The sequence below is a fragment of the Orbicella faveolata genome, unplaced genomic scaffold (assembly GCF_042242905.1).
Source record: "Orbicella faveolata isolate gen_17 unplaced genomic scaffold, um_ofav_v1 contig_46, whole genome shotgun sequence".
NCBI lineage: Eukaryota > Metazoa > Cnidaria > Anthozoa > Scleractinia > Merulinidae > Orbicella > Orbicella faveolata.
In genome coordinates, this window is record NW_028301576.1 from 9,212,904 (window position 1) to 9,240,304 (window position 27,401).

General features: G+C 41.5%; 1 protein-coding gene across 4 annotated transcripts in view; it reads left to right on the forward strand.

The window, feature by feature from the left end:
* Window positions 1-27,401, forward strand: part of LOC110054999 (uncharacterized) — a 60,625-nt gene that overhangs the window by 7,713 nt on the left and 25,511 nt on the right. For all 4 annotated transcript variants that reach the window (XM_089276606.1, XM_089276603.1, XM_089276604.1 and 1 more), the window contains exons 3-38: window positions 1,154-1,423; window positions 2,536-2,811; window positions 3,405-3,590; window positions 4,198-4,371; window positions 5,046-5,195; window positions 5,577-5,923; window positions 7,023-7,269; window positions 7,494-7,703; window positions 7,996-8,199; window positions 9,230-9,445; window positions 10,641-10,841; window positions 10,973-11,182; window positions 11,307-11,504; window positions 12,215-12,567; window positions 13,027-13,243; window positions 14,521-14,840; window positions 15,132-15,369; window positions 15,675-16,009; window positions 16,324-16,558; window positions 16,905-17,239; window positions 17,600-17,840; window positions 18,178-18,512; window positions 18,875-19,094; window positions 19,426-19,748; window positions 20,343-20,580; window positions 20,971-21,299; window positions 21,758-21,974; window positions 22,622-22,840; window positions 23,170-23,367; window positions 23,743-23,946; window positions 24,073-24,419; window positions 24,803-25,031; window positions 25,311-25,645; window positions 26,005-26,230; window positions 26,854-27,060; window positions 27,164-27,379. In XM_089276606.1, the coding sequence (XP_089132732.1) occupies window positions 1,154-1,423; window positions 2,536-2,811; window positions 3,405-3,590; window positions 4,198-4,371; window positions 5,046-5,195; window positions 5,577-5,923; window positions 7,023-7,269; window positions 7,494-7,703; window positions 7,996-8,199; window positions 9,230-9,445; window positions 10,641-10,841; window positions 10,973-11,182; window positions 11,307-11,504; window positions 12,215-12,567; window positions 13,027-13,243; window positions 14,521-14,840; window positions 15,132-15,369; window positions 15,675-16,009; window positions 16,324-16,558; window positions 16,905-17,239; window positions 17,600-17,840; window positions 18,178-18,512; window positions 18,875-19,094; window positions 19,426-19,748; window positions 20,343-20,580; window positions 20,971-21,299; window positions 21,758-21,974; window positions 22,622-22,840; window positions 23,170-23,367; window positions 23,743-23,946; window positions 24,073-24,419; window positions 24,803-25,031; window positions 25,311-25,645; window positions 26,005-26,230; window positions 26,854-27,060; window positions 27,164-27,379 (9,006 nt within the window). The remainder of the gene's footprint in view (window positions 1-1,153; window positions 1,424-2,535; window positions 2,812-3,404; window positions 3,591-4,197; window positions 4,372-5,045; window positions 5,196-5,576; window positions 5,924-7,022; window positions 7,270-7,493; window positions 7,704-7,995; window positions 8,200-9,229; window positions 9,446-10,640; window positions 10,842-10,972; window positions 11,183-11,306; window positions 11,505-12,214; window positions 12,568-13,026; window positions 13,244-14,520; window positions 14,841-15,131; window positions 15,370-15,674; window positions 16,010-16,323; window positions 16,559-16,904; window positions 17,240-17,599; window positions 17,841-18,177; window positions 18,513-18,874; window positions 19,095-19,425; window positions 19,749-20,342; window positions 20,581-20,970; window positions 21,300-21,757; window positions 21,975-22,621; window positions 22,841-23,169; window positions 23,368-23,742; window positions 23,947-24,072; window positions 24,420-24,802; window positions 25,032-25,310; window positions 25,646-26,004; window positions 26,231-26,853; window positions 27,061-27,163; window positions 27,380-27,401) is intronic.

Here is a 27,401-nt window from a genome sequence, read left to right on the forward strand (position 1 = left end):
TGGGTTGTCTTACAGATTCAGACTCGTGTCGGTGATTTTTCGAGTGTTACACTGTGCAAATGTAACAGACTTGGGTTTTTGACACCCCACCCTCCCTCCCGAAAAAAAAATGCCTAAAAGCTGTTTTCAGCGTAAGGAGATGCCGATGGTAAGAAGGAGAGTTCTTACCTTCCATTCGTGGCTCAATCTGGCTATGGAAGACATATTTTTAGGCCGTTTTATTCTTGTTTGTATCTGTTATTCCGCTGAGTAAATTGTGAAGCCTGGAACGAGTTCACGAACCCACGGGAGAATGGGCTGGAGAAAATGGCAGAGGGGAAATAATACAAATTTCGAGGCTTCCCGGAGGCTTCCCCGTATGCATCTTTCGTATACTTTATGGCCACAGCAAAGGAAATGGCAATGTGTAATGATATAAATTACACCCGAGCCTGAATCCAGGTCTATTTACATTTGCACAACGTAACGTTCGAAATTTCGCCGTCACGAGTAATCTATTAGACAACCTGTAACTGAAACATATTTTTTTATTATTTTTATTATATTTTGGGGGTGTTCCGTAGAGGGGGTCGATAGGGGGAGTGCGTGGACCGGTCCATAGGTAATCCGCGGACCGGGGGTCAGTGTTTTCGGGTTACTCATGGAGAGCAAGGCCATTTAACTGAATTCATATATGACAGGTGTCCTGCATACTGCTAGGAGCAACGCTATCGAAGTCATCGTGAGCAATGGCCTTGCTCTCCATGAGTTCTCGTAGCTCAGTGGATAGAGCGTCCGCCCGGTGTTCGGGAGGTCATGGGTTCGATTCCTGTTGGGGACTCAGAATTTTTCTTTGTCCCACGCTCGTGTCATGTTGATTAATCCACCTTCACATTTCATTATCGAGCTTAAAAATTCACTATCTGTATTAACTTATCAATATTTTTATCATTCGCTCAAGATTTCTATGCGTGATAGTTGGCTTGCGCCCTCGTCAACTATCACGCGATATAAATCTCGAGCTCATAATCTATTTGTTGACTAGAAAACAGGAAATGCTTTTCACTTCTTAGCTATGAAACTAGGTACTACCTATGTATAACAGGATATATAACAGGGAGCTAAGCACTTAGTATCTCATTTAATTTTAAGAAATGTCTGGTTTATTTGACAGATCCTTGCGTAGGAATCACATGCGGTCATGGAGAGGTTTGCTTCGTTGAAGGATCCAGGCCCAGATGCGCGTGCCCGCCTCGCTGCATTAATCGCCGCATTCAACGTGTATGTGGTACTGATGGTATCACATATAAAAGTTACTGTGAGTTGATGAGGACTGCCTGTGTTATTGGCGATAAGACATTGATAAAGAAGCAGGATGGCCGGTGTGGTTCTATACCCCCTACTCAGCCTCCAGCTACAGATCCTCCTACACCCTCTCCCACAGGTATTTTTCTAGTTTACTCTACCCTGCATTCCATCTAAAACATAGGCATCCAATTTACAAATAGTTGAAAACTGGTTACTCAATGCGAACACTCGTGTTATCACATGATTTATGAAGAAATGTAGCCACTTTTTTTACGATAACAAAGATAAACATTTACGGGCGAATTAGACTGTAAGCAGTCTCCCTTTTGCTCGAAAATCCGTTGGGAAGAACGCAAAACAACATGAGTGTGTGAACCTGACATGCAAAGCCGCGAGACGTAAGAAGGGCGCCCACGCTACTCGCGGCTCGCATCTTTCCCGCTCGCCGCCTGTATGTCACGCTCGCACCTCACGCTCGCACGTTCACTTGTTTTGCGTTCATCCCCACGGACTTTCGACCAAAAGAGAATCTGCTCGCAGTCTACGGTTGAATTAGAGGGAAAATTAACTTTAAATCGTATGCGCGTGTGAGTTGGACGATTATTTCTTCTCGAATTTTGTTTTTCTCAAAGAGCCACTTGGGAGGAGGGCCATTTGTCCATTGCAATTTTGCCCCATAAACGGAAAAAAGCACATGGGTTTCATGGGTTTCTTGCGGGACAATCCTGTGTTGCCCAGAACGTGTGTGCTGTAACAAAAGGAGGCACGGTGTTTAAGCACCGACAGATGTTGCTCGTGAGGCAGAAACTATTCTTTTAGCAACTCAGTCTTACACTTAAAGCTGCTTTATTTACACTCCACCTGGGCCTTGGTAGCGGTCAGCATTATTTGTGTTGGTGATGACAATAAACATGAAACTGCAATAGTCCAGTTTGCTTTCCTATTGGCGTTCAGTGGTGACCTAAGTGGTGTGCGAGAAAATTTCAATCCTACCCATTCAAAAAAACAGTTTTATATCATAGGATGAGCCGAACAAAGTCAGTAGTATTTGACAGAAATCACCATTGATCCTTAAAAACTATAACTGATACTGATCCTAGATTAAACGCAAGCCGCTAAGCTCCTAGCCGCTAAGCTCCTTTCAAATCCCAGGTTTAAGGTGATTAAGACGAGTCGACCTTCAGAAGAGGTCATTCAGAATTGTTTCCTAATTCCTTCTTATGTTGTTCAATACTTTTGTTTCTCCAGAACCAGCCCTGAAAGTGAGCCCTCGGCACCGAGTGTATCAAGAGCTTAGTGAAGGAAAAAGAGGAAACATTTCATGTCGAATCGAAGGAAAAGTCACCTCCTACAGATGGGTGTTACCAAACGGTAAACAACTTTCATCCAGAGTACGCGCTGTAGGAAATATTTTGACGATAAGCCCAGTCTTGACAGACGACGCTGGTACGTATTTGTGCGTTGCACAGGGTGGATCAGACGATGATCAGGTTGTTGAGGCCCGGGTGAATGTAACGATACAAGGTACGTTTACCTCAACAGTCAATTATAAATACTTTTCATTGATTCGAAACGGCTAACCTTGTCAATTGTGGAACTTCCAAAATAGTGATAGCGCATGCCTAGTAGCTTTAGTAGTACAAAGAGACAGCAAACTCCAGTTATTGTTGTTCTGTTGTTTTGGACTGTTTTTATTATTATTGTTGTTGTTGTTGTTGTTGTTATTATTATTATTATTATTATTATTTGTTATTGTTGTTGTTATTGCTGTTCTGAAAGCAACATTTCCCTTCTAAGTAATTTTAGAATTAAATTCATTTCAAGCCAAGAGGCCGCATTAACCATGTTCAAGTTGGCGCGAACTTGACAAAAGCATGAATATGACAAAAGTGAACGTACCAAAAGTTGCTTAAGGTTTTATTCAGCTCTTGATTAAATTTGAATTAACCTTTTTGATTAAATTTTTTTTTTGTCATTATTTACTTTGATCAACAGACTGACCGTCTTTTTACAAACTAGCAACAACTAATTAATACTCCACTAACGAACTTGCCAACATGTTTAAAGAATCATCTTTCATCTTTCCTTCACATGTAATGTCCTGACACTCTTGACAGCCATTCCCACAGCAGCCGACTTCTGTGACGAGCCTCGCGCAGATGGAAATTGTTCAAGTTTCAAAATTAGATGGCATTTTGACAGCAACCTTGGAGAATGCCTTCCATTTGTGTACAGTGGCTGCGAAGGGAATTCGAACAACTTTCTCAACAAAGAGAAGTGTGAATCTGTGTGCAAACGGAAAGGTAAGGCTTTAGTAACCTTACTTACAGGGATCGGCAGCTAGTGAATTCCGAATATTCTTTATGCATCATTCATCTTGCTAATCTATAATGAATAGAGATAAGAAGATAAAGGAAAATCTATATTGATTTTGTCACTTGTTTCCTTCATAAATCAAGCAGACTCGCAAATCACTTTCTTGTGACATCGTCATCCTTGTCTATTAGGATATTTGAAACACGTAGAAGCATTAATGTCAAACTGTTCTACAAGAGTTTGTTTCTAATGTGATCTGATCTGAATTCTGTCTACTCCATTTCGGAGCATAGAGACCACTGACAAAACTCCTCCAGTCTCCTCTGTCCTTGGCCCGGCGTTCAAAATGCGCCCAGGAGTAGCCCTTCGACTGGATAATGTGTTCTGTATCCCTGTTTCTAATATTCAGTCTTAAAGACAAAGAAGTTCAATATGACTTAGTAGCCAATATACACACAGTAAATAAGAGTGCAAAAATATGTGCAAACAGGCTAGGTACCTTTTTTAAAGACTACAAATCAACAAACTACAAATCAACAAACTACAAATCAACAGTAACACCTTTTCTCTTTCATATCTGTATTATAAAAACAGAAGTTCCAGACTACAGAGTATGTCCTGCTCCCATAAAGTCCTCCTCCTGTATACGACGCAGCTCTAGCTATGAATGTTCAACAAATGATGACTGTCTATCTGGAACAAGGTGCTGCTCAGTGGAGTGCTGTCCTGGGAGTTGTAGAAAAGAGTGTGTAAACCCTGTTTTACCAGGTTAGATGACATTAGATAATAGCGTTCTATATATGATGTACATCGAAATACGGCTTGAGAAAGGCGCGCTTGTTACTGGTTTTAAGATGATGCCAAAAAAATTTGCATCATCCCCAGGGCAGGGAGGGGGTATTTCTTAAAATTTTTGTAATAAAATGTTAGTTGTACTGTAATGATGCAAACGTCATTTAATAAATTTGGTTCAAGTAACGCACGTTTGGTATGGAACTCGAAAACTTAATATTTTCTCTTCGGGGTGTGCAGGGGAGGAGGGAAATTTGTAACAGTTTAATCACACACACGTTCCTGTGACGAGCAAACCCTGGCCCGCGGTACGTGTTGCTCACTTCCCTTGTTTCGTGCCTTCCTTCATTCCTTGCACGGTTTACAACAGAACGAACCACGGTCAAACCTTGTTCAATTTTGTTTGTTAAACACAGTGAATTTCACCCTTTTATCATGAAAATCGCGAAATGGCGTCAAACATCTGCTTGGGACGGTTTTGTTGTGATAGACCCTTTATACCGTTAAGCGATTTACAATGGCATCATATCTTGACCTCTATAATACGCACACTTCGTAATAACGACACTTTCGCATGTTGCTCACATCCGTATTAGAAATCTTTGACTGCAGTAGTGTTGTACAGTTGAACTTTTTTTTTCTAATTTCAGCCAAGAAGGGCACATGTCCTGTTCCATCTGATGACACATCCACCTGTGTCGAGCCCAGCCACGAGTGCTCCATTGACCATGATTGTGACGGCGACATGAAATGTTGTCAACAGTCCTGTGGACGAGTTTGTGTCGAGCCGGACATTGAAGGCATGTCAACCTATGTAACCAATTTAACTTAGAAGCTGTAAGAGCACACTGACGCTATAAAACTCTCCCAATTAAGATAAAAGATCTTCAGTTGTTTAGCAACAAAGTCCAAATTGTTCCTTATCCAGTTCTACTAGAGAGAGTCCATTTACGTACATGCCTGCAAATGTACAGCGCTTGCCCCCCCCCCCCCCTTCCCCGTTTCCAAATGTACAACAATTCATGTCACCCTATTTTAGTGTAGCTCTTTGTCTTAGCTGAGTTAAAATGAAACTTAAACTGTCAAAGCATTTAATGACAGGTTAATGTCTTCTAGCTAGACCATGTTTTAAGGATGTAAGTTTAAGTTGAGTTTGCATTCCCTTTATCCTTTATTTATAGAAGAAGCGTGCAAAGCTATCGTGGACTTGGCGTTTGTGATCGATTCTTCTGGAAGCATTAGTGGTCGTAACTGGAGATTGCTAAAGGCTTTCATCAAGGAGGCAATTGACGCATTTGATGTCTCTCCCAAGGGAACCCATATCGCCTCCGTGTCCTATTCAACAAGGCCAGTGGTGGATTACCGATTCAACACTCTGATAGGGGACAAACTTAACGCGCCAGGGCTCCACAAATTTGTTGACAAAATAAGACACCAAAGAGGATTTACATACATTGATAGAGCATTGGCACTTGCAAACAAGGAGATTTTTAGTGACAAGGGCGGAATGAGGCAGGCAGTGAAAAAGGTATCACCATCAAATAACCAGTCTCTTACGCAGGCGCTCCTTGGGCTTGCAACCGTTCCTCCCCACCAAACTTGGAGAGGAGTGCGAGACAAACCGAAAGAACTTCTGCACAGGAGCCCACATCTTACAGACTGGATGAAATGCTAAATAATTATGTGTTGACTCGATTTTATGTCCGGTTACTGTTGTATTAACCATGCGCTAATGGCTAATTTTAGTACCGAATATTGCGTCTTATGTAAGTCGTCAAGGTAAATCCTGTCAGCTCAACCCACCAAAGCGGGTCTGGTGGCTAAAAATGTGAGTAGGCTACTGAAAAATTGGGTACTGAAGTGGGCTCGGTCGAAACGACAACGAACCTACATCTCAATAGAGTGAACGTAATAAATGCTTCTTCTCTTTTTATTAAGATTAAGGGGTTCGGGCAGATTAAATGGGGTACTCTTTCTTGGAGCAAAAGTGGGAAGGCGAATTGTTTTTATTTTAGTTTCTCGGGTCTCACTTTTTTAACCTGGACTGCTAAACCCGACAAAAAAAGTGTCATGAGGGACCGTTGTGCTCGTACCACTTGTGACGTCATCACCTCCCATTTCGTGGTCAGCTGGAAAGATAGGAAAATGTCCTAAGACCATTTCTAAAGTAACAGCGGTTCATGAACAAACAAGACGAGGGACGTTTCTGAGAGTCTATCCTAAATGTCAGCCTAATCCCCGGGTAAGAGACATCGTCCCTTGCTTAGGGACTAGGCTGAGCACGGGAGACCACTGACATTTCAGGCTAACAACTTTTTACTCTTCAAATCGACGATAAACTCGACGTTGACACATTTTGGTTAATTTTTTTATTCCTTTCCAAAGCGTAAAAAGGCCAACAAAACGACTAAAGAAAGTGGGAGTTAAAGAAAATGAAGAACAAAGGACAGTTTTTGTTTTGTTTTTGTTTTTTGTTTTTGTTTTTGTTTGTTTATTTGTTTTGTTTTGTTTTGTTTTGTTTTGTTTTTTTTCAACCAACGTTTGCAAGGCCGTTAAATGCGAGAGGCCCAAGGGGGAAAACAATCTGTGACAATGTACAGAAACCTCTTTCTTTCTCCTTAATTTAGGTTTGTTTCGTGATAACTGATGGTGCCCAAACAACAAATGGTGTCAAGGGACCCTATATTCCACTGGACAAGGCTTCTCAGCCTCTCAAAGACAAGGGAGTAGACGTTTGGTCCATCGGTGTAGGAAAAGGGGCAAAAAAGTCAGATCTTGTGACGATAGCATCTGATCCTGGAAAAGTTATCATGATATCCTCATTCAAGAATCTAAAGGATATCTTGGGCGACGTTCAGAAAGCCGCATGTGAAGGTATGCAGCCAACTTCCTTACGACTTTTAGCTGTTTTTTTTTTTTAATGTTCATATGAAATACAGACCACTATTTCAGGTGCTGTTGTTGTCGTACATTTTTATTAACGCGTGCTTTTGCAATTGTGGAGAACTAGTAATAAATTTAATTGTGCACTGTTTTGAAAAGAAACCGTTAAACTACTCTACTGTCGGCTTCTTTTTAACACCATTTTGTAAATACAGATAAAAAGGAAACGAAGTGTCAGAGACAGTACTTAACTGCTACAAAGAACAATGCCCCTGGGAGGTTTGTACCAAGGTGCAAACTGGATGGCAGCTTTGCCCATGTACAGTGCCGCGGATCTGTGTGTTACTGCGTGGATGAAGATGGCAATGAAATAATAGGGACGAAGACACCCCTCGCCTCTGGTAAACCAACCTGCAAGGAACCATGTACGTTTAATTTCTTGTCATTGTATTTTACTGTCATTTTTTATTATGATATAATTTAATTCATTTACAACACCCGTTCTTCAACCAGGAACGATGGAGAATATTGTTGAAGACGACAATCTAGCACGATCTCACCGTGCATTCGTAGCTCAATAAGCTTCAATACTCAGCATCCCTTTTTGCCCCTTCCCCATCCCCTGGCGATAGAATTAGCCGCTTGTCGCCAGAGGAACTCTTACCTCTCGGCGTTCATTCTCGTGTCTTTCACTGTATTTTTGCTTTGGAACAACAGATAAGCTGACACCTTGTCAAGAAGCGTACAAGAAAGCAATTCAAAACCCCAAAGTTGGCAGTTACATTCCCAGGTGTAAGGATGATGGTGGGTTTGAGAACATACAGTGCGGAGGAACATCTGGGCAATGTTGGTGTGTAGACAAAGATGGAATAGAAATACCAGGAACGAGAACAACCAGAAATCTGCAATGTCCCGATCCAGGTATTTGTTGTGTAATCAACCAAACATTCATCGATTTATGTCCGTGGATATTATCTGTTCCACGAGGAGAACGATCTTCCGAGAGCAAGGCCACGCAAACAGTAACAGAAACTAGAACATATCTGTTGGATATATTATTGATTGCAAGGGCCACTATTTTCGGCGACTGGCTGTACAAAGCCGCGACGGCGGAGGGAGGGGGGGAGGGGGGGCACTTTATTATGTTAGGTATATAGGCATGTAAGCCAGAAGGAATGGATTTTGACCCCCGGAGGTACTCCCAGAAAAGTTGGGTTGGGGTGTGCGGCCCACTTCCCAAAAGCCTTTCCCTATTTATGACCAAAATCTGCGATTTTTCCTACCCTATTTATGACCATTGCGGCTGGCGCAGTTGCCCTAAACATAAGTTATGAAGGGCTTTTGTTGACGGTTTTATTAATAATGATGAAAAAACTCAGCTTCTTCTAAGAAACATACCCAATTCAAGACTAGAATGCTAAAACCATACCCTCTTTATGACCAAAATGGCCAAAATCGATGTCCTATTTATGACGAAAACGGCTGAAAAACCTCGCCCTTTGGGGCCGCACATACCTATATACCCCATATAAGGGAGTACCCCCCGGGATTTTGACCTGTTACAATATGAGCGGTCCGGGTTCCATCCCGACCAGAATCATTGCGTTGTGTTTTTGGGCAAGTTGCGCTATACTTCACATAGTTATAACTATCTATAACATTGTTGTCTATGATCTTATTTATCGCTTGTGATTTGCGAATGGGAAGCCCTTTTCAAATAGTTACCCCACCCTGAGTAGCTCCTAGGTCTGAAATAGAAGGTCTACTTTTGATCGGTCTGAAATACATTTTGGAACAGAACAGGCAGTAACAATGTAAAGATCAAACGTAACAACGACCGCGAACCGATCACTGTTAGCAAGCTAATAATACAACGAAGAAACTGCCAGCTGCTGAAAAATAATCGCTGGAAACCTACCTGACGCTTAGCATTGTATATGTCTCTCAACAGCAACCCAACCTAATTACACTGACTGTCAAAAACGTTACATTGAGCTCTCCAAAAACCCAGTTTCTGGACAATACATTCCTTGGTGCAAACCTGATGGTGGATATTACTGGCGTCAGTGTTACGGATCTTACTGTTTCTGTGTTGATCAGTACGGTAGAGAGGTCAGGAATACACGCGTTTACAGCAGTAATGGAACACCAAAATGTTCCAAGGATGGTAACGATTTTTTTTCACTATTTCCACTTTTTTCATCTATACATATCGATTTATACGTGTCCACACAAGTTAAATTATACGTTACCTATCGCTGGTAACAGTTAGGCAAAATCAGTGAATATTCCCCATTAGTAGAACTCTACTTGTATACTAATGCAAATGCTGTAATCTGATTGGCTGAGCCATTGAATACTATCAACCATCACCGTGCAGTGGGTGGAGGTCTTCTAGGAAATGGCGACGTTTTTTTCGTTTTTCCAAAGTTTTGGAGGAAAATTGTGATGCAAATGGATAATTCAATTCTTGAGAAGTCAAAATGAAGGACTTTTACAGTTTCTTGACATTTAAAAGAGTTGAAATTGTTGAAGAAACTAATGCGCGCGCACACACCCAACTTCAACTTAAATGACAATTCAATCCGAGCGACTAATAATAATACGTCAAGAAATAATTGGAAACAGTTATTTGAAGTAAATTTTAGTAAGAATTCTACTAAAACAATTAGATTGTTCACTCTCGATTTCTATGAGGTGATAGCTGATTCGGCCTTCGGCCTCATCAACTATCACCTCATTGAAATCTCGAGCTCATAATCTAATTGTTAATTATAACATAACTAAAGTAAAGCGCGCGCTCTGATTGGTTAATTTATCGTCTACTATTTGCCCATGGGTGTACGCTGCTGACGTGTGTGCTAATGTTTACAAAGCAAATCTTTTGACAGACATTGTTTCCAAAGTAATGGCCGACGTTCTTCTGCCAGAAATGCGAAACTGTCTTCACAGTTGTCTGAAGATAAAACTTTATCGAGTTACTGGTGTGCAGTCGGTTGTCATGAATGAATTTTCGCGCACTTGTTTTCTCTTGTCATGTAAGACTACACGAACATTTGTTTGCGATGTAGCCCAATAAAAGGACTTCTGTTGTTCCAATGTCTCAATGTTATGTTATAAAACAAATGGTAAACGCCATAACGTGCACTATTGAGTTATGGATGCACTTGGGAGGTTTGCTAAGCACTCAAGAAGCTAGAGTCGCACTCAGCTATAGCCTCGTGCGACTCTTACGCTTCTTTCGTGCTTAGCAACCTCCCGCGTGCGTCCAACTCAATAGTGCACGCTATGGCGTTTACCAATTGTTAATTAGTAAAGGTTTGATAGTCTTTCAGCAACTAACCAATACCACTTCTTCGCAGGTGGATTACTGACCCCATGCCAGCAGAAAGCTCTTCCATCGCTTAGTACGGCAGCAGGTTTCGTGTATCGTTGTAGGAAAGATGGAAGCTATGAAGAAGTGCAGTGCCAGAAGAACGGCATCTTCTGTTGGTGTGTTGATGAGAACGGTAACGAAATACCCGGAACTAGAAGCAGGAACCCAATAAGATGTCCAAGGAGAGGTAATTGCTAAACTACGTTAGTTCAAAAATTCTCTATAGTTTGTTTATCAAATAGTGTTTGCGAAATTTTGCCTTTATATTTTATTCATTAACGCTTAAAAGAAGGTTAATACGATTTTTTTGTTGGATAGGAGCACCAGTAACAGCCTGTTGGAAAGCGTACCAGGATGCACTGAGGAGTTATTCACCTGATAGATTTATCCCGTGGTGTCGTGCTGATGGTTCATACAGCCCCGTGCAATGCTACCGTTCCCACTGTTATTGTGTTAACCGGAATGGACAGGAGATCGCCAACACCAGAACTTTCCTAGAGACTGGAAAGCCCAAGTGTACATATACAAGTGAGCTGTAAAATAACGTTATTGTAAATTTACGAAAAAAGACAATTACAGGTTAATCCGAAGAAGACATGTTCTACCTTAGGTTGTTAAGAGTATTACATTATGTTCTTTAATTCCATTTTAGCTGGATACCGTAAATCCTGTCAACAGAGGTATTGGCAAGCTGTAAGAAGTCGTCCGCCTGCAGCGTATATTCCAAGGTGTCGGCGTGATGGGGACTACGAACCAATGCAGTGCGACAGACAGTACTGTTGGTGTGTCGAAATTCAGGGAACAGAGATCAATGGCACGAGATCAAGGGGAACCGTTACCTGTCCTCCATGTAAGTAGAAGACGTGATCGGCCAATCGGGCCTTAGTTTTTGTTGGTCGAAATAATATTTAATAACTTTTGTGCCCCTTTGTATTGCTTTTTAAAGCACCACTAATTGGTTTAATAATTACTTATTGTGTAAAGAGTGTTCATTCCATAAACAATGATGTCACGCTAAAAACTCGATCCGTTCTTAAACTATGCTCAGCTGAAGGTGTATTTAATTTTCGAGGAATACCTGCAAATTTGATCAACGCCAAATACTCAGCATTCAAGTACACTACACTTTATTATTTGCTGCTAACTCCCAACATGTAACACATCATACAGTAAGTGACCGGACATTTTTGTCTATTATGGGCATACTGCATTTTATTACATGGCCAGCTCCGTGAGCGGGCAAGATGAATCAAATCCTGCGCTGTGATTGGCTACCCGAGCGGGCAAGATGGAGCTATCTTGCCCGCTCGGGACTACCCGCCATGTCCTGCAAGAAAAATTTCCTTGAAAGCCATATAATAAATCCTTTATTGAGCAAGCTTGTTCGGTCAAGATTGCTGAATATTGCCCTCGTTCTTTTTTTGCGTGGTTTTGAACCTCGACTCCGTCTCGGTCCATAAACAGGCAAAAAACGAACTTGGCCAATATCCAGCCATCTTGACCTCACACTTGGTCAATAACCCATACGTATTTATGCCAAGGATGAATGTCTCTCTTTAGCTTACAGAAGGCCTCTGGATTTTGGCTTCTTGGTGGACTCTTCATCAGACATAAGGCCCGGCGATTGGCAACGGATTTTGTGGTATATGCGCAATACTATTGATGCTCTAAAGAACATCTCCCCGGCACGTTATGGAACAAGAGTTGGAGTCGTCAGTTACGCGTCTCGTCCTCGCATACATTTTGACTTCAACTTTCTCTGGGGTCCAAATCTCAATAAAGAACGACTAAAAGGACTAGTGAACTCACTTTATCGCCTGCCCGGCACTGACAGAAGGATAGATACAGCCGTCGACTTTACGAGAGATAATCTCTTTAGTTCCAGGGGTGGAGCACGTCCAAATTCCAGACGAGTACGTGTATTACAACTAATTGAGCTAGTCAATTGTTTTTATTTTGTTTGTTTTCTTCGATAATCTATTGTAGCTATTCATTCGCCGATGCAGTCATCTTCGTCACTTCGCCCTAGACTATGCCTGGACATACCACACCAGCTTAACAATCATGGCCTTTTTTTAACAGATTGTGCTATCATTTTGGGTTCTCTTTAGTAACATACACGAATTTCACTTAACCTTTGTCAAACAGACGTGCAATAACAGGATATTAGTCTTTCTCGCTTGCAAAACCGTAAGTGAAAATCTAGGATTGTCTCATCCCAATGGAGGGTATAATTTTGTTAAAATAATTTATTTTATGATCACTTTAAAGTGAGGACCGATCGGGCCCATTACCCTCGGGGAATTAGGACAAAAGTGAAGAGTAAGTACACTAACGTTACCGAAGGTGATGGAGTATTTGTTCCATTGCAGATTCTTTTGATAATAGTTGCATCGCCTCAGGTACCAGGCTCTACTCAAGCCAACATAATACCCACAGCACGAAGGCTTCAGAAGGATGGTGTTCAAATGTATTCAGTTGGAGCTGGCCCACGTTTCAAACAAGCCGAGGTGCTGGGACTTGCATCATATGCTGATTATGTTCGGTCGTACAACTATATTGAGCTCCCTAGAAATTTCTTCAACCCAGGTAAATATCATTTTGCTGTGATAGGAAAATAAGAACAGAACAGCGTACGCTACATGAAGATTTGGTCTGGTTCACACTAGTGACATAACAACATAAAGACCTAATCGTTTGTGTTGGTGATGTGAACATTGATTTAAAGACACAATGAAAAGATCCATTTTTTTCCTTATGTCGCTATGTTTATGCTGGTATGTTGTTATTATGTCATCATGTCAGGACGTTCATACTGCAAACATAGCGACCTAATGTCCTTCTTCATGTCATTATGTTCATGTCGTTGTGTCGTAGTGTCGTAATCCGACTAGGATTTTAAACTTAGGATTTTAATTTTAAAGTATTGTAAAGCGCCATGGACAATTAGTGGAAAATGGCGCTATATAATGAATATTTATTTATTTTTATTCGTAATGGGGCAGGTGTGAACTAGACTTAAATGCACCATAGTAAATAGTTTGAACCCAGGAGTATCCGTAGTTCGTATAGCGTGGTCTCCGGGTGAGGGTAGTTCTGAACATTCGTGTAGCCCACAAACCTACAACTACGTTACGACACTTACTGACCAACGTGAAGGACAGGGACGAACCTTACAACAGACAGGGAGCAGTTTACAAGATCAAATGCTCCGACTGCCAGGCTTCCTACATTGGTGAGACTGGCAGAAACCTTAACACGAGACTGACTGAACACAAACGAGCCACAAGAAATGGTGACGCCAACAATCGCATTGCTGTGCATCATCAACTGGCAAACCACAAAATTTACTGGGACTCTGCTCAGTGCTTAACCTGCAGTACAAAGTATTTTCAACGACTGGCTCGGGAAAGCTGGTACACTAACCTAGAACAAACGCCTCTTAACAGTTGTCAACAACTACCGGCGCCTTATAAACGACTTATCCACGACGGAAACGAAACCGACAAACGGACTTCTAACAGACCGACTTAATTTGACAAACAATAGACGGACCAAAAACCGACCAATTTGACTAACAATAGACGGATCGAAACCCACCAATGACTGATGACAAACTTTACACGAGTCTTCCAGCCAATACTATCATGGCTAAACTGACCAAGCACGGACCAGACTAATAACATCATCGCCTGGCAAACACTATTTACTTGACTCTGAAGATGACTTCCGATCAGATTGTCGAAACGTCAGTCACCACCAACAGTTCTTTTCAGAACTACCCTCACCCGGACGATCACACTATGCGAACTAGACTTAAATGGTTGTGCAAAGTATAAATAATGCGCCTGCTGTTACCTATTCAGATTATCCAGTGGATCTGGGTTTCGCTATGGACTCATCAATACCCGATGCTATGTGGAGTAGTATCCTGTTTTACGCCATGGCAGTCACTGATTCATTTGACATCTCCTCTAGTAGAACACGTGTCGGTGCTATCGTCTTCGGCAATTATGCCAGGATTTCCTTCCCATTCGATGCTGACTATACAAGAGTTGGTGTAAAACGACTGATCGATGGTATGCGGCAATCAGACAGCACTGGACAGAGAATTGACCGAGCTTTGCAGGTGGCCTACAGGGACTTGTTTACCTCTCGTTATGGTGCAAGGACAGGAGCGAGACAGGTGAAGCAACGATGTTTGTCTTAAAATTTGCCTTAATTTAGAAACAGCTATTAATTATTAGTAGTCATGTAACATTACTTTTGGGAACTTTCCATCCGCCAAGAGGTAAATGATTCGTTTAAACCCACCTCCCCCGCCCTCCGACCCGAAAACTTCCCTTGAAGAACGGAACTCCCGAAAAGTTGTGTTACTTGTGTTACAGTTGTGTTACTTGGTGTCTTATGTTTTGTACTTAATGTAGCAAGTAATGTGACTACATTGGATGTCATGGAAAACGTTACTTTTTTTAAGATTCTTATTGTGTTATCTGGTGGATCCTGGAATCCTTACTATCGCCCAGCCTGGAGGTCTGCCGCTGCCCAGCTAAGGACTAGTGGAATTGACACCTATATCACAGGAGTTCTACCACAGGATGGAGCTTCATATTTCCAAGACATCAGCGGGCTCCCATCCAAAGCATATTCTGCTTCGACAAATCAACAAATGATCAGCTACAGACCTGAAATGATTAGACAGATTGTGTTTGGAGGTAATGTTATCTGCCCGTGGATTCTTTTATTTTGTGTTCTCTTCATTAGAGTTGACTATAGACCAAGTATGTATTAAACCATTAAGATCTATGCGTAATACTTTGTTACGTTGTCTTCTATGCACTTATATTAGGTAGTATGAACCCCAAGTTACTTACCGTTTTAGTTATCTTTCAAAATTAGAAATTGAAATAAAATGGTGGTATCAGACAGTTATGATGGTGAACAAAAAGCCCTTTGCACCATAAGCTTGCAATCGTGTAATCTTTGTTCAAGATTGTAATTTTCCTATTGTCCTTTTCAGTAAGACCACTGAAACTGGACCTTGGTTTTGTGGTGGACTCTTCGGATAGTGTCAACTGGTCGAAAATGCAACGTTTTGTAATATCCCTGGTAGAATCGTTTGACATTGCCGAAGACAAAGTGCGAGTTGGGTTTGTTTCGTTCAGTGACAGAGCAGTACTTTCATTTTCATTCATTGATCCTAAACGGGACACGTTCACACGCGACAGCATCACGCAGCAGATAAGAGGAATAACTCAGCTTGGTGGGAATCAGAGAAGAGTTGACCTTGCATTAACTATGACATATAGAGATCTATTTTCCAATCGTGATGTTACCAGAAGAAATGCCAGAAAGGTATTTTTGAAGTTCTGTCAACATAAAGTGGACATGTGAACTTTAGAGATACAGTTGACGTTAAGTAGCCTCGACAACTAAGTTTGAGGTGTGGTCACAGGGAGAACGACTGAAAGCATATTCTGAGGAAAAACGACAAATTATAAACTTCTTATTGTTTGTTGGGATATTGTTTATACCATCTTTTAAATTGAAAGTTTGACTGCTTCGGACATCCTCAGAAGTTTTACGTGCATTTATGAAGTGATCCTCAATGCAGGGTACTTTTTAATTTATCGCAATCATTTTTTGATGAATATCATTCTCCATTCTAGGTCCTCGTCCTCGTAACAGGGGGTGATTGGGATCCTCAATATCAGTCACAATGGACGTCTTATGCAAATAATTTAAGGAATCTTGCCGTTGATATGTATTCTTTCTCTGTTGACTCTGTCCCATTGCAAGAGCAGCTTCAAGATGTAGTACCATACAACAGGGACATATTTAGAGTCAGCTCTTACGACGCCATGGACAACAGAAGACCTGACCTGGTGAAGGCTATCCGAGGAGGTAAGATGACAAAGGATGTTACATAAAAGACTGATTTCTTTCATTTTCATTGAGATTGTGAGTAGCATTAAAAGATACAATACTTACATATCACGAATAGTCCCTTCTTTCGTGGCTACTATAGAATTCACCTATTCAGTGGCATGCGAAAAATTACCTGCAGTTGCTTAAGGCTGGCCACATGATTGTAATACTCATTAGAATAGAGAAACGCAGAGCACATACTACGCTACTTTTCTAAGCAGAGAAATTAGTTTCTAAGGAAGCTGTTGGCAATCCGCAGTTTGGGCAAATCAAAAGGTAAGTGGCTATCCTCATTAACTTACACCTGAACTATTTTATGCAGATTACGTTCAACGGCCAGTAGACATTGCCTTCGTGGCTGATTCATCATCGTCTGTGAACTGGGACAAAACCCGCCGCTTTGCAAAGAACATAATTGACTCGTTGGATATCTCAGCGCAAAAGGGGCATGTGGGCTTTATATCGTATGGCGCTGAAGCTGCTCTTGGTTTTGATTTCCGTGGCCATGGAAATGCCGGTTACACCAAGGCTGCCGCAGCGCAGTTAATTGATGCCATTGTTCAACTTGGCGGAGAAGAGAGGAATATCAACGAAGGCCTCGATATGGCTGACTACATGTTTAGCACCAGGGCAGGGGCAAGAGATGACGCAAGGAAGGTATGCAACTATTGACATCCGTCTGTATGCCAATCACATTTGCCACAAACGTGCATTATCTAGAAACTTGCCTCGGTATTTGTATTGCCTGTTTGGTACTCTCCTTCCCAGATCTCTTGTGGGCGAAGCTGGTCAAATGCGATTTCCATTCAGTAATCGCTTCTTAGGCAGGCGTGACAAAAGCGCTTGCTCGAAATGAATGTTAAAAACGGCGGCCGTGTCTGATAGTGAAGTGCTTCGAATAAAGTTTCCCAGTAAATAAGCAGGGTACACTTGCCCCATTCTTTTATTTGCCCTATTCCATCCACTTTGGGGGTCAACACTTTTGCTCTTACTGAGACTGCAATGATGTTTACGTAGATTCTTATTGTGATGTCTGGCGGCCCGTGGAAAGACGACAGTGATTCAGAAGCATATAGAAACAGAGTTCTCCGCTCTCTAAGGGACAGAGGGGTAGAAGTATACTCTGTTGGTGTTGGGCCATCAACCTCATTTTTGCAGATGAGGGATATTTCTTCTGGAAGGAGATACTGGTTCCTATCTAACTCGTACGACGATCTACAATATGTTAGACCAAGGCTAATACAATCTATCCGTGGAGGCAAGTACACCTAACCTTAATAATAAGAATTAATCTTTAATGACGAAGCCTACATCACGAGAGTGGTTTAAAGAAGAAAGATCCTCGGAAGGGTCCTTACTCTGGATATTTTCAGCATGAATTCCTATTTTAAAAGTATTTAAAGTATTCATTTGTCTAAGTGCTTCCCATTGTGTAATCTGTTTCCTTCAAATGATATTGTTCATGTACTGATTGTTCTTCACAAGTTTTCCATCATGCATGTCGAGCATTTTCGCGCGTTCTTCAGAGAATGGATTGTCGATAAGGCCTATTGGTTGTCCAGCTATTAAATACTTTCATACTTTCTTTTGTATAGACTACGAACCTCCTATGGACCTTGGTATATTAGTCGACTCGTCCTCAGCCGTGGACTGGAGTAAAATGCAGAGTTTGTTGAAAGGTTATGTTGGAACAAGGAACATTTCTTTCGATGGTGATCATGTTGGCATTGTGTATTTCGCATCATCCGGCCAAGTTGCTTTACCATTCCCCACTTCTAGCAGTATAAACTACAATAAAAATCGCATTTGGCAAGCAATTAATGACCTTAAACAGCAAGGAGGAGACGATAGGAGAATCGACCTTGGACTTGAAACTGTTGCCACGGACTTGTTTGGGCCTCGGAGTGGGGCCAGACGAGACGCCAATCAGGTAAAAATACCACTCTTTTGTCCGACATTCCTGTTACATGTTCCCCTCTTTCGTCTAGCACGTCTTTATCTTACCATATCGGTACTCAGCCTGATTGTTGACTCAAGTGTGGTATTTCGCAAATTCGACACATTTGTCTACAGCTTCCAAACCTGTGCTTATGTAGATACAACGTTATTGCCGTCTACCATAGACACCGTCATCATTGTGACCATTTGCAGTCCAATCTATCTCTTATTGTTTACCTCTTATAGCTTGTCCTACATGTTAACGATGGGTTGTTGTTAACTGGTAAATTTACTTATCAACGTTACTGCAATTTTGACTCATTATAGCATCTTATTGTCTTCTGCTTGCTATAGGTCCTGGTCGTGTTTGCAGCAGGTAGCTGGCCATCTCAATACAGCCAAGACTGGCAAGAAGCAGCGAAGTCTCTCACAGGCAGAGGAGTGGATATTTATGGATACGGTATCAAACCAGGAGCACAAAAGGAGCAACTTCAAAACATCACTCTGCTACCCAGTTACAGCTACTTGTTAGAGAGCTACTCTATGCCTAGGGTTATTCCAACGGGAGTAACAAGTGAGTAGTTTGTGTAATAGCTTTTCTAAACTAATAGCTGTTCAAAGCGACGAGCACTGAGTGCAAAATGTAGAGCCATGCCAAAAGTATAGAGATTGGCTGGTTGGTCGCTCGGTTTCTTGGTGTTGGTGTAGTATTAATGTCGTTATTTTGCACAAAACTAAATCGAATGGATGTGAAATGGAAATACTATTTAAACACAATCGTGTGGTAGGCCGCCTTTCTTAGGAGAAGCCTCGAAGATGTCTTGGCATGATCTCTTTACAAGGAGCTGAATACCTCTTTATGCGTAATTTATTTCGAAATGTAACGTAATCAAACTTCTTCACAGGTGACCCTCGAGGGATAGACATCGGCTTTGTGGTGGATTCTTCGAATTCCGTGGACTGGAATAGGATGTTAACTTACATACAGTATTTGGTTGAGTACTTTTATGATGTGGTAAACTCGAACATCGGTTTCGGAATGATAACCTACGGTGATGGAGCTAAAGTTGTGATGCCCCTAAATTCTAAAGACACCAGAAGAGATGTCCTGAGTTTTATTGGGCAAATCCAGAAACAAGGAGGAACTAGTGCAGGTTTTACTCAAGCGATGCAGTTGCTTTCGAGCTTTTTTTCACCTCAACAGGGTGGAAGAGTCGGATTAAGACAGGTAAAATGTTCAGCCTTCCATAGGCAACAATCTCAAAACCACTTTCACTTTCATTCAGTATTACACAGTATAATAAGACGAGAAAAAACTTGCCAGAGGTAAAGTATTTTTCTTATGTGACTTTTTGGGCGTCTTGCAACCAAGACGCACAAAAAGAGAGTAACCAGAGATTAACCTTTTCACTTTTTTTCTTTTTCTACGGCTGCGGGGGGAAGGGGGAGGGGGTTGGGGTCGCAACTCCGTGTTGGAAAAATATCAAACCTTCCCCTCCACGTTAAGTTTGTTTTGTTGACACCTAGGGAGGGCCAACGTTTGCAGGCACGCTCATAACATGGTAAAATCGCGTAATCTTGGTATATTTCCTTTAAAGATGCACAATGCAGTTTTTTTCTTCTTTTTTTTTTCCTTAAATTTATGGATTTGAAAAGGGTAAGCATGGGCTGTGTGACAGGCAGAGTGTTGTCAGACATGCACCTCTGCACCTGCCATCCCTGTCATGCAAAGCTTTACATTGTATGTTAAGCTGTCCTAAAAACCTACTGTCTGTGAATTGAAACTTGCGAATGCTTTGCTAACTATGCCCTTTGTCTTTAGGTGGTAGTTGTTCTGACGGCTTCGCCGTGGCGGGACCAACAGAGCTTGGACTGGCTGCGAAGTGTCCGGGATGCCCAAAATAGAGGCATACAAATTTATTCTGCCGGATTCGGGTCATCTGTAAGACTACCGCAGTTGGCAAGCATTGTGCGTAACCCGTCAAGAGATGCCTACATCATGAAATCGTATGATGACCGTACCGAACCAACACGCAAGCTTGTTAATGAGATTGCAAGAGGTGGAGTTGCATGGCCATTGTTGTTTTTGTTGGTGGTGGTGGTGGTGGTGTTTCTTTCTCTCTTCCTTTCTTGGTCACGTTGCTACTAGTCGTTTAAGGTGAAATGTATTCCAACTTAGACAGATACAGCACCAGATCAATAAAGTTACGAAGGGACAAAAACATTTACCTCACTTTTTTTCATTGAAAGCCAAGTGAACTGAAGTTGTTGTTTGTTACATATTCTAAGCTATTTTTTCTTATCGCTGTTTTCAGTTAGGGTGCAATACTGCTGATGAAAATGTGTTTCTGTTTATTTTATTTCTGCTATAGCTCCCATGCCAGTGTTTCATGGGTATTATGAAACCCGTTATTGAGATGGAGTAACTTTCATAACGTTTTAATTGATAGGTCCTTTAACACTGCGTGCAAGACCCGTGGACTGGGCTTATGTGGTTGATTCCTCTGATTCAGTAGACTGGAATTCCTGGCGGAGATACGTTTCGGCGAATGCTCAGAGATATTTCAAGGTTTCCGACGAAAGGTACAGAGTTGGCTTAATAACCTACAGCGATGGCGCGAGGATAGCTTTTCCATTCAATACTGCAGAAAGATGGGATTTATTGATAGACAGAACCCCACAACAGGGCGGATCTGGCAGAAGAATTGACCTAGCACTTCAACGTGCCAGAGATGAGCTCTTTACACCCAGGCTTGGAGCAAGGGCAGATGTCAGAAAGGTACACGTATATTATGTGATGCTTCTTTATTTAACATTAGCGACAAAAATATGTAAGAGTGTGTTACGCTTTATTTATTTATTTATTTATTTATTCATTCATTTATTTATTTATTTAGTTATTTATTATTTATTACTTTTGCTATCTAAGGAGAAAGCCCTCTATGTATTGTTGGTATAGAGCTTTAGTGAAACATTCGCAGATCAGACTGTTTGGAAGATCTTTAGCAAAACAAGTAGACGAGATCAAAAACTGCACAATAAATTTGAGGTAACTACTAAAAAGGGCGAGTTGTTGCCAAAAATACAATGGACGACAGGATGACAAACAAGTTCAAAAAGGTTTTACTGGTTACATTTCATTATTACCTGCGCAATGCTTGCGATATTCCCGACAAGGTCTGTCCATTATGACAGCTTATCAAAACTTAAATTTGAGTTACTGGCTGTGCCACCTAGGTTTTGATGCTCTTCACAAGTGGACGATGGCCATCCCAATACAGAGATTCCTGGAGGTCAGCAGCGCGACAACTGCGCCAGAGAGGGATTGAGATTTATGCTGTTGGAATAGGGTCATCAGTTGACAGCACACAGTTGAATGATATCACCGAAAATGTATATGTGGGAGACGATTTTCCTTCAGTTACACCTGACATTGATTATGACACCAGAACAGGTAGAAAATCGCTTGTCGGGCTTTAAATGTTATGATTTAATTAAAAGGTTGGAACATTTACATGTTCAAGTCAGTCCCTCTGGAACAAAGGATGTCTTATTGGGCTTTTGATCATTATATTTCTACATCATATCCGTGAATTTAAAATCCGAGAAAATAATTATTAAAATATTGTCAAGTTATTTCTTATGGCATTTAGGTAAAGTCTGCATGCGAGCCAAGTGGCCCATCAGGCCGGAGCTTGTCCCGGTTTCTGTAGCATGAAGCGACTAGGAGTATTTCTACTCCCCCCTGGTTGGGATGCTAGTCCATCGCAGGGTTACCCCCAGCATTAGGTTCGCCGGTACCCATTTATACACCTGGGTGGAGAGAGGCACTGTGAGAGTAAAGTGTCTTGCCCAAGAACACAACACAATGTCCCCGGCCAGGGCTCGAACCCAGACCGCCGATCCGAAGACGAGCGCACTAACCATGAGGCCACCGCGCCTCCCACTCTTATGGCATTTACAGAAACGAAAAATGCTTTAAATCTTGATTATTCTGTAGCTCGCGATGCAACAAGTTAGTTGAACTTTTTAAACTTTTTTCGATAATGTTTCAGGTTACTAATAGACCACTGAACATTGCCTCATTTCTCTCGTTTTTAGTCAAACCAGGCAAGAAATTGTCAGAATGTCAACGACGTTATCAACATGCTATTAGCCGTTACACCCCTCATGCGAAGATACCACAATGTAAACCCGATGGAAGCTTTGAGCCGTTGCAGTGTGATATGTCATACTGTTACTGTGTTGACCAGAATGGAGACGAACGGCCCGACACTCGCCTTAATGTCAGATATGGAAGGCCCGTTTGTGATGAGACAGGTATTGAGATTTAAGACAATTAATCACCGTAGTACCAGAATAATATGCTTGGAGAAAACTTTAACTTTAGTGTTTGAGTTTATTACGAACAGGCGGGTCATCTAATGATTGTCAGTTACTTGTTGAAAGGTTCAGTTCTATAAGTTACAACATTTATGTCTGGATAGCTCCTTATATATATTTCGACTATTTGTAACAAATATTCCATGAAGCTGCAATAGAATACTTCTAGTCCAAAGATCTATTTTCGTTTCTTATTGCCTTAGATTCTTAGACCTCTTCGCAAACACAACCGCTGAATAACTGCCCATTGGTTTCTTCTTTTGTAGGAATAAAACCTACGGATTGTCAGGCCCAGCAAGTCAGTTCTCAAGGATCAATGATGCGTGGACCTGAATGTAAACCAGATGGAAAGTATGAAGAAGTTCAGTGCAAGTCATTGACTAAAGAATGCTGGTGCGTAGATGCGTCTGGCTCGGAATTGACAGGGTCAAGAACTACCAAGTATCTTAGATGTCCTCAAGCTGGTATGTTTAAAAGTGCAGAGTAGCCTATTTGGTAAAAACGTACGCAGATAGTGAAACACACTCACAAAAAGTATTACTGAGAGGAAATGAATTTTGTTCTTAATGATAGGTTACTGGAGAGGCATTGCTAATAAGCGTCGAGGCCGAAGATGTTAAAAAAAAAAACAGAATTGGTTCGTCATTTAGTTCCCACGTTTCCATAGGGATTTTAAAAAGGCAGTATCGTCAACATCAGATTTCATCAAAGTTTGCAAGTTCTCAGACATTCCTCGTATAGTCATTCAAGACATGAGAAGGAAAATGTTTCTATCTTAAAACTGAATGGTTGGGAGTAAACATAGTTAAACGAATTCATAAACATTGTATTGATCTCAGGCAAGCCAGCAACACCATGTGAAAAACAATATCAAGGACGAGATCCCTCAAGCTATACACCGCGTTGCAGGCCTGATGGAAGTTTTGACAAGCTACAGTGCGCAAACCAAGAGTGCTTTTGTGTGGATGCAAATGGCGTAAAGATATACAGGAGTAATGTGATATTATCCAATGGAAAGCCTAACTGCACTGCTCCACGGCCAGGTAAGCCTGAATCATAGGCCGCCAGTTATCTTCATTGTTTTCTTCTCAGTTAAAAGTCCCAAAACTCAACCAAGCTACTGAGTTCCTTATAGTTTGACGCTAATTCACTCTTTTCTTCTTCGGTAGATGGCAGAAGACCCTTAGATGTTGGAATCGTTCTTGACCAAACCCTTGCACTTGGAGCAGACGACTGGAGAGCTGTGCTCGATTTCTTAAAAAGAATTGTTAATGGGCTTGATGTTTCCGCAAAACCAGATGGTGCAAGAGTTGGAATAATGAGATACACATCTACGCCGTCCATTTCACTATACTTTAACACAATTAGAGATGAAAACTTGACCCCTTCTACTGTCAACACCTTCATCGATCGTATAACTCAGATTCAAGGTGAGAGACGCATTGATTTAGCACTACCACTTGCTGCCACTGCTCTCTTTACCAGAAGGGGAGGATCAAGACCAGATGCCAAGAAGGTATGGGAACCCTTTAGCAGCAACTACTTCCATGTCCACTTTACACAGTTTTCCCCAATCTGATTCCTCTGGATATCGCATGAGTCAACGGAGGCGACCTTCTCTATCATATTTTCTATATGTGGCTCTGTTGCGTTAGAAATTTTATCCTATCCATAAATGTAACTCCTAAAGAGGCTTTCGAAGCACTCATAAAGCTTAACGAAGCGTTGTAATAGGGGCCACTAGCACCATTGTTGTTCATTTTGTAAGTTAAGCGCGCGTTTGATGTATGAGGTGGCGTGATAATTAGGTGCGCATTCTTGATGCACACAAACAATTAGTACAAAAGTCCTTAAGCATAAATTCTGCCGATATGTAAATGGTTCCACGATTTCCTACAGATTGCCATATTGGTCACTAGCGGTCCTCAGGTTACGAAAGGGAGGCCATTTGCTGATCTTGCAGCGCAGCTCAACGATATTGGAGTGGACATATATTCAGTTGGTATTGGGCCAAATGTGATACCATCGGAGTTGGAAGCTATAGCATCAAGGCCAGAGTATGTCTTCAGGACTCAAACTAGTAGTTTGCCGATACTTGCTTCTCAGTTGAATGGTATGATACGTCAAGGTACGTTTCCATCACATTTCGTTTCATTGATCATATTGGACTGGCCGGGTTTCTTTTGCTGTGCTTTTTGTTTTTCTTTTACTGTCAATAAAAATAGTTACTCCCAGCACAATACAGCCAACTACTTGAATCTGACAGGGAATGGACACATTATAGGATTAAAAATTAAACCTCTGATTTAGTGCGTGGTCACCAAGTACTGGATTATAATAAAATTACTGTCACTTTTTATTGGTTGGAGACTAAATGATGGCGAGCTAACGTCGTTGTTTCATTCAGGCTACATCCCATCCTTAGACGTTGGTTTCCTAGCGGATTCATCAGATACTGTTAACTGGCAAAAGACATTGAACGCCATCTCAGCTATTATTGCTAACTTCGATGTCTCCCAAAGTGGCACCCACGTTGGCTTTATCCCATTCAGTTCATCAGCTGCAGTGGCAGTTCCCTTCCCTACGGCGGGTGATCGACCCTACAGTGCTGCCGTAGTCAGGGGGAGGATCAACAGCATTGCTCAACTAGGAGGATCTGACAGACGGGTTGGCCTTGCATTCCAGGTGGCACGTGATGATCTCTTCACTTCACGAAACAGATCACGCCCGGCGACTAAACAAGTACGTTTTTTTTTTTTTTTTTACCATAAAAGTGTAAGGAATGTTTTTCGAATCCAGTGAGATTAGAAATTTACTTGACGTTAGCTTGCAGTTGATGGTAAACTTGTAAAGAGCTGTTGTGTCTGACTAACGTACGTAAACGTGAGAGTACGAAAGGTTCAAAGTTAAGTGAAAGGACATTGGAGATTTCCACCTTGTGGAAGTGGAACTATCGGCTTGGCCTACTCACGGACGATCACTTGATAACAGTACTGTCATTTATATCCTACACTTAAAAAAACCAACAACAAGATACAAGTTATGCGGAAAGCTTTCAGTCTTTTAAACATGTGGTTTTCTATGGGTTTTCTTTTTTGTAGGTTGTTGTTCTCTTTATCAACGGAGAATGGCCGCCTGAGGACAAATGGATCTACCCTGTAACGCAGCTGAAGAATAGAGGTGTCGAAGTGTATGTTGTAACTACAAATCCGTCAGCAGATAAGCCTGATGCCGTTAGAGCTGCAAGTAGCGGAAGATTCGTCTTCAGAACAAACCCTGAGAGTGATATTGATACCGATCCCAAAATTGCCTATGCGATTACAAACGGTTGGTACTAGTAAGAGACATAAAGTATCCTCTATTTCACAGAGAGGTAGCACTGATTACACCAACACGCATTCCAAAGAATGTGGTTTTTGTGAAAGTTTCAATACGATTTATATTTGAAACTGTGACATCTAAACATCCGCACTCTTGCTATTTACTAAGACGGCGGAACCTTAGAATCTTTGAACCGTTAGGCGCAAACAGCAAAAACGAGATTTCACAGTTATTTTCAGTACAAATTGCAGCGAGCCATAGTTGCGCGTTCAAGTTCTTGTTACCAAACTGTCATTATTAGAGTCATTATTAGTTTCACGAGCTGCTCTCTTGGAGACGCAGGTAACGAAGTAATAGCATCTAGTAAGTGGTCGCAGTTCACCATGTGCCTTCCATGAAAAGGCTGATGATTTCCTGTAAAACAGTGTGAATAATTTATTGATTATTGTAAAAAGCCATCATGACAAAACTGGACTGTGCAGACATTAATGCCATAACGTAGACAATAGAGGAAGTGAATCGAACAGGCAAGACGCTTAGTTGATCACTGATCACTAACTCATCTGATAAGCGAATGCTTGAGGCACTGAAATATTTACATAGTGACTTTTGACGAATAATGATTACAGATCCTGAAGTGACAATGTGCCAGAGATATAACAATGGTGACGATCAGTTAGTCATCCCACAACGATCAGGATCAAAATGCAAGGCTAATGGAGACTACGAGGAAATCCAATGCGACGACAAGTCCAAGGAGTGTTGGTGTGCTGATCAAAATGGTTACGAAATAACTGACACCAGAACAACTGGCTCTATAAAGTGTCCTGCAATAGGTAAGCTATTTTTTAGGGTGGTTACATTCACTCTCAAATTTCTAGTGTTGATAATGCAGTCCACTGTGTGTGAAAAATAATATTTACGTTTCCTTGTAAACAGGAGGAGACCCAACACCATGTCAAAAGGAATACGCAGAAAAGTCAAGAAATTGGCTGTTGAAAGGAAGATATTTACCGCGGTGCAAAACAGATGGAAGCTACTCCAAAAAGCAGTGCCACAAGTCATACTGTTTCTGTGTCAATAAGGATGGCGTCGAAATATATGGCTCCAGGAAGAATGTATCAGATGGTGACCTCATGTGTGGTCCTGATCCAGGTGATTCTAATGTCTATACATT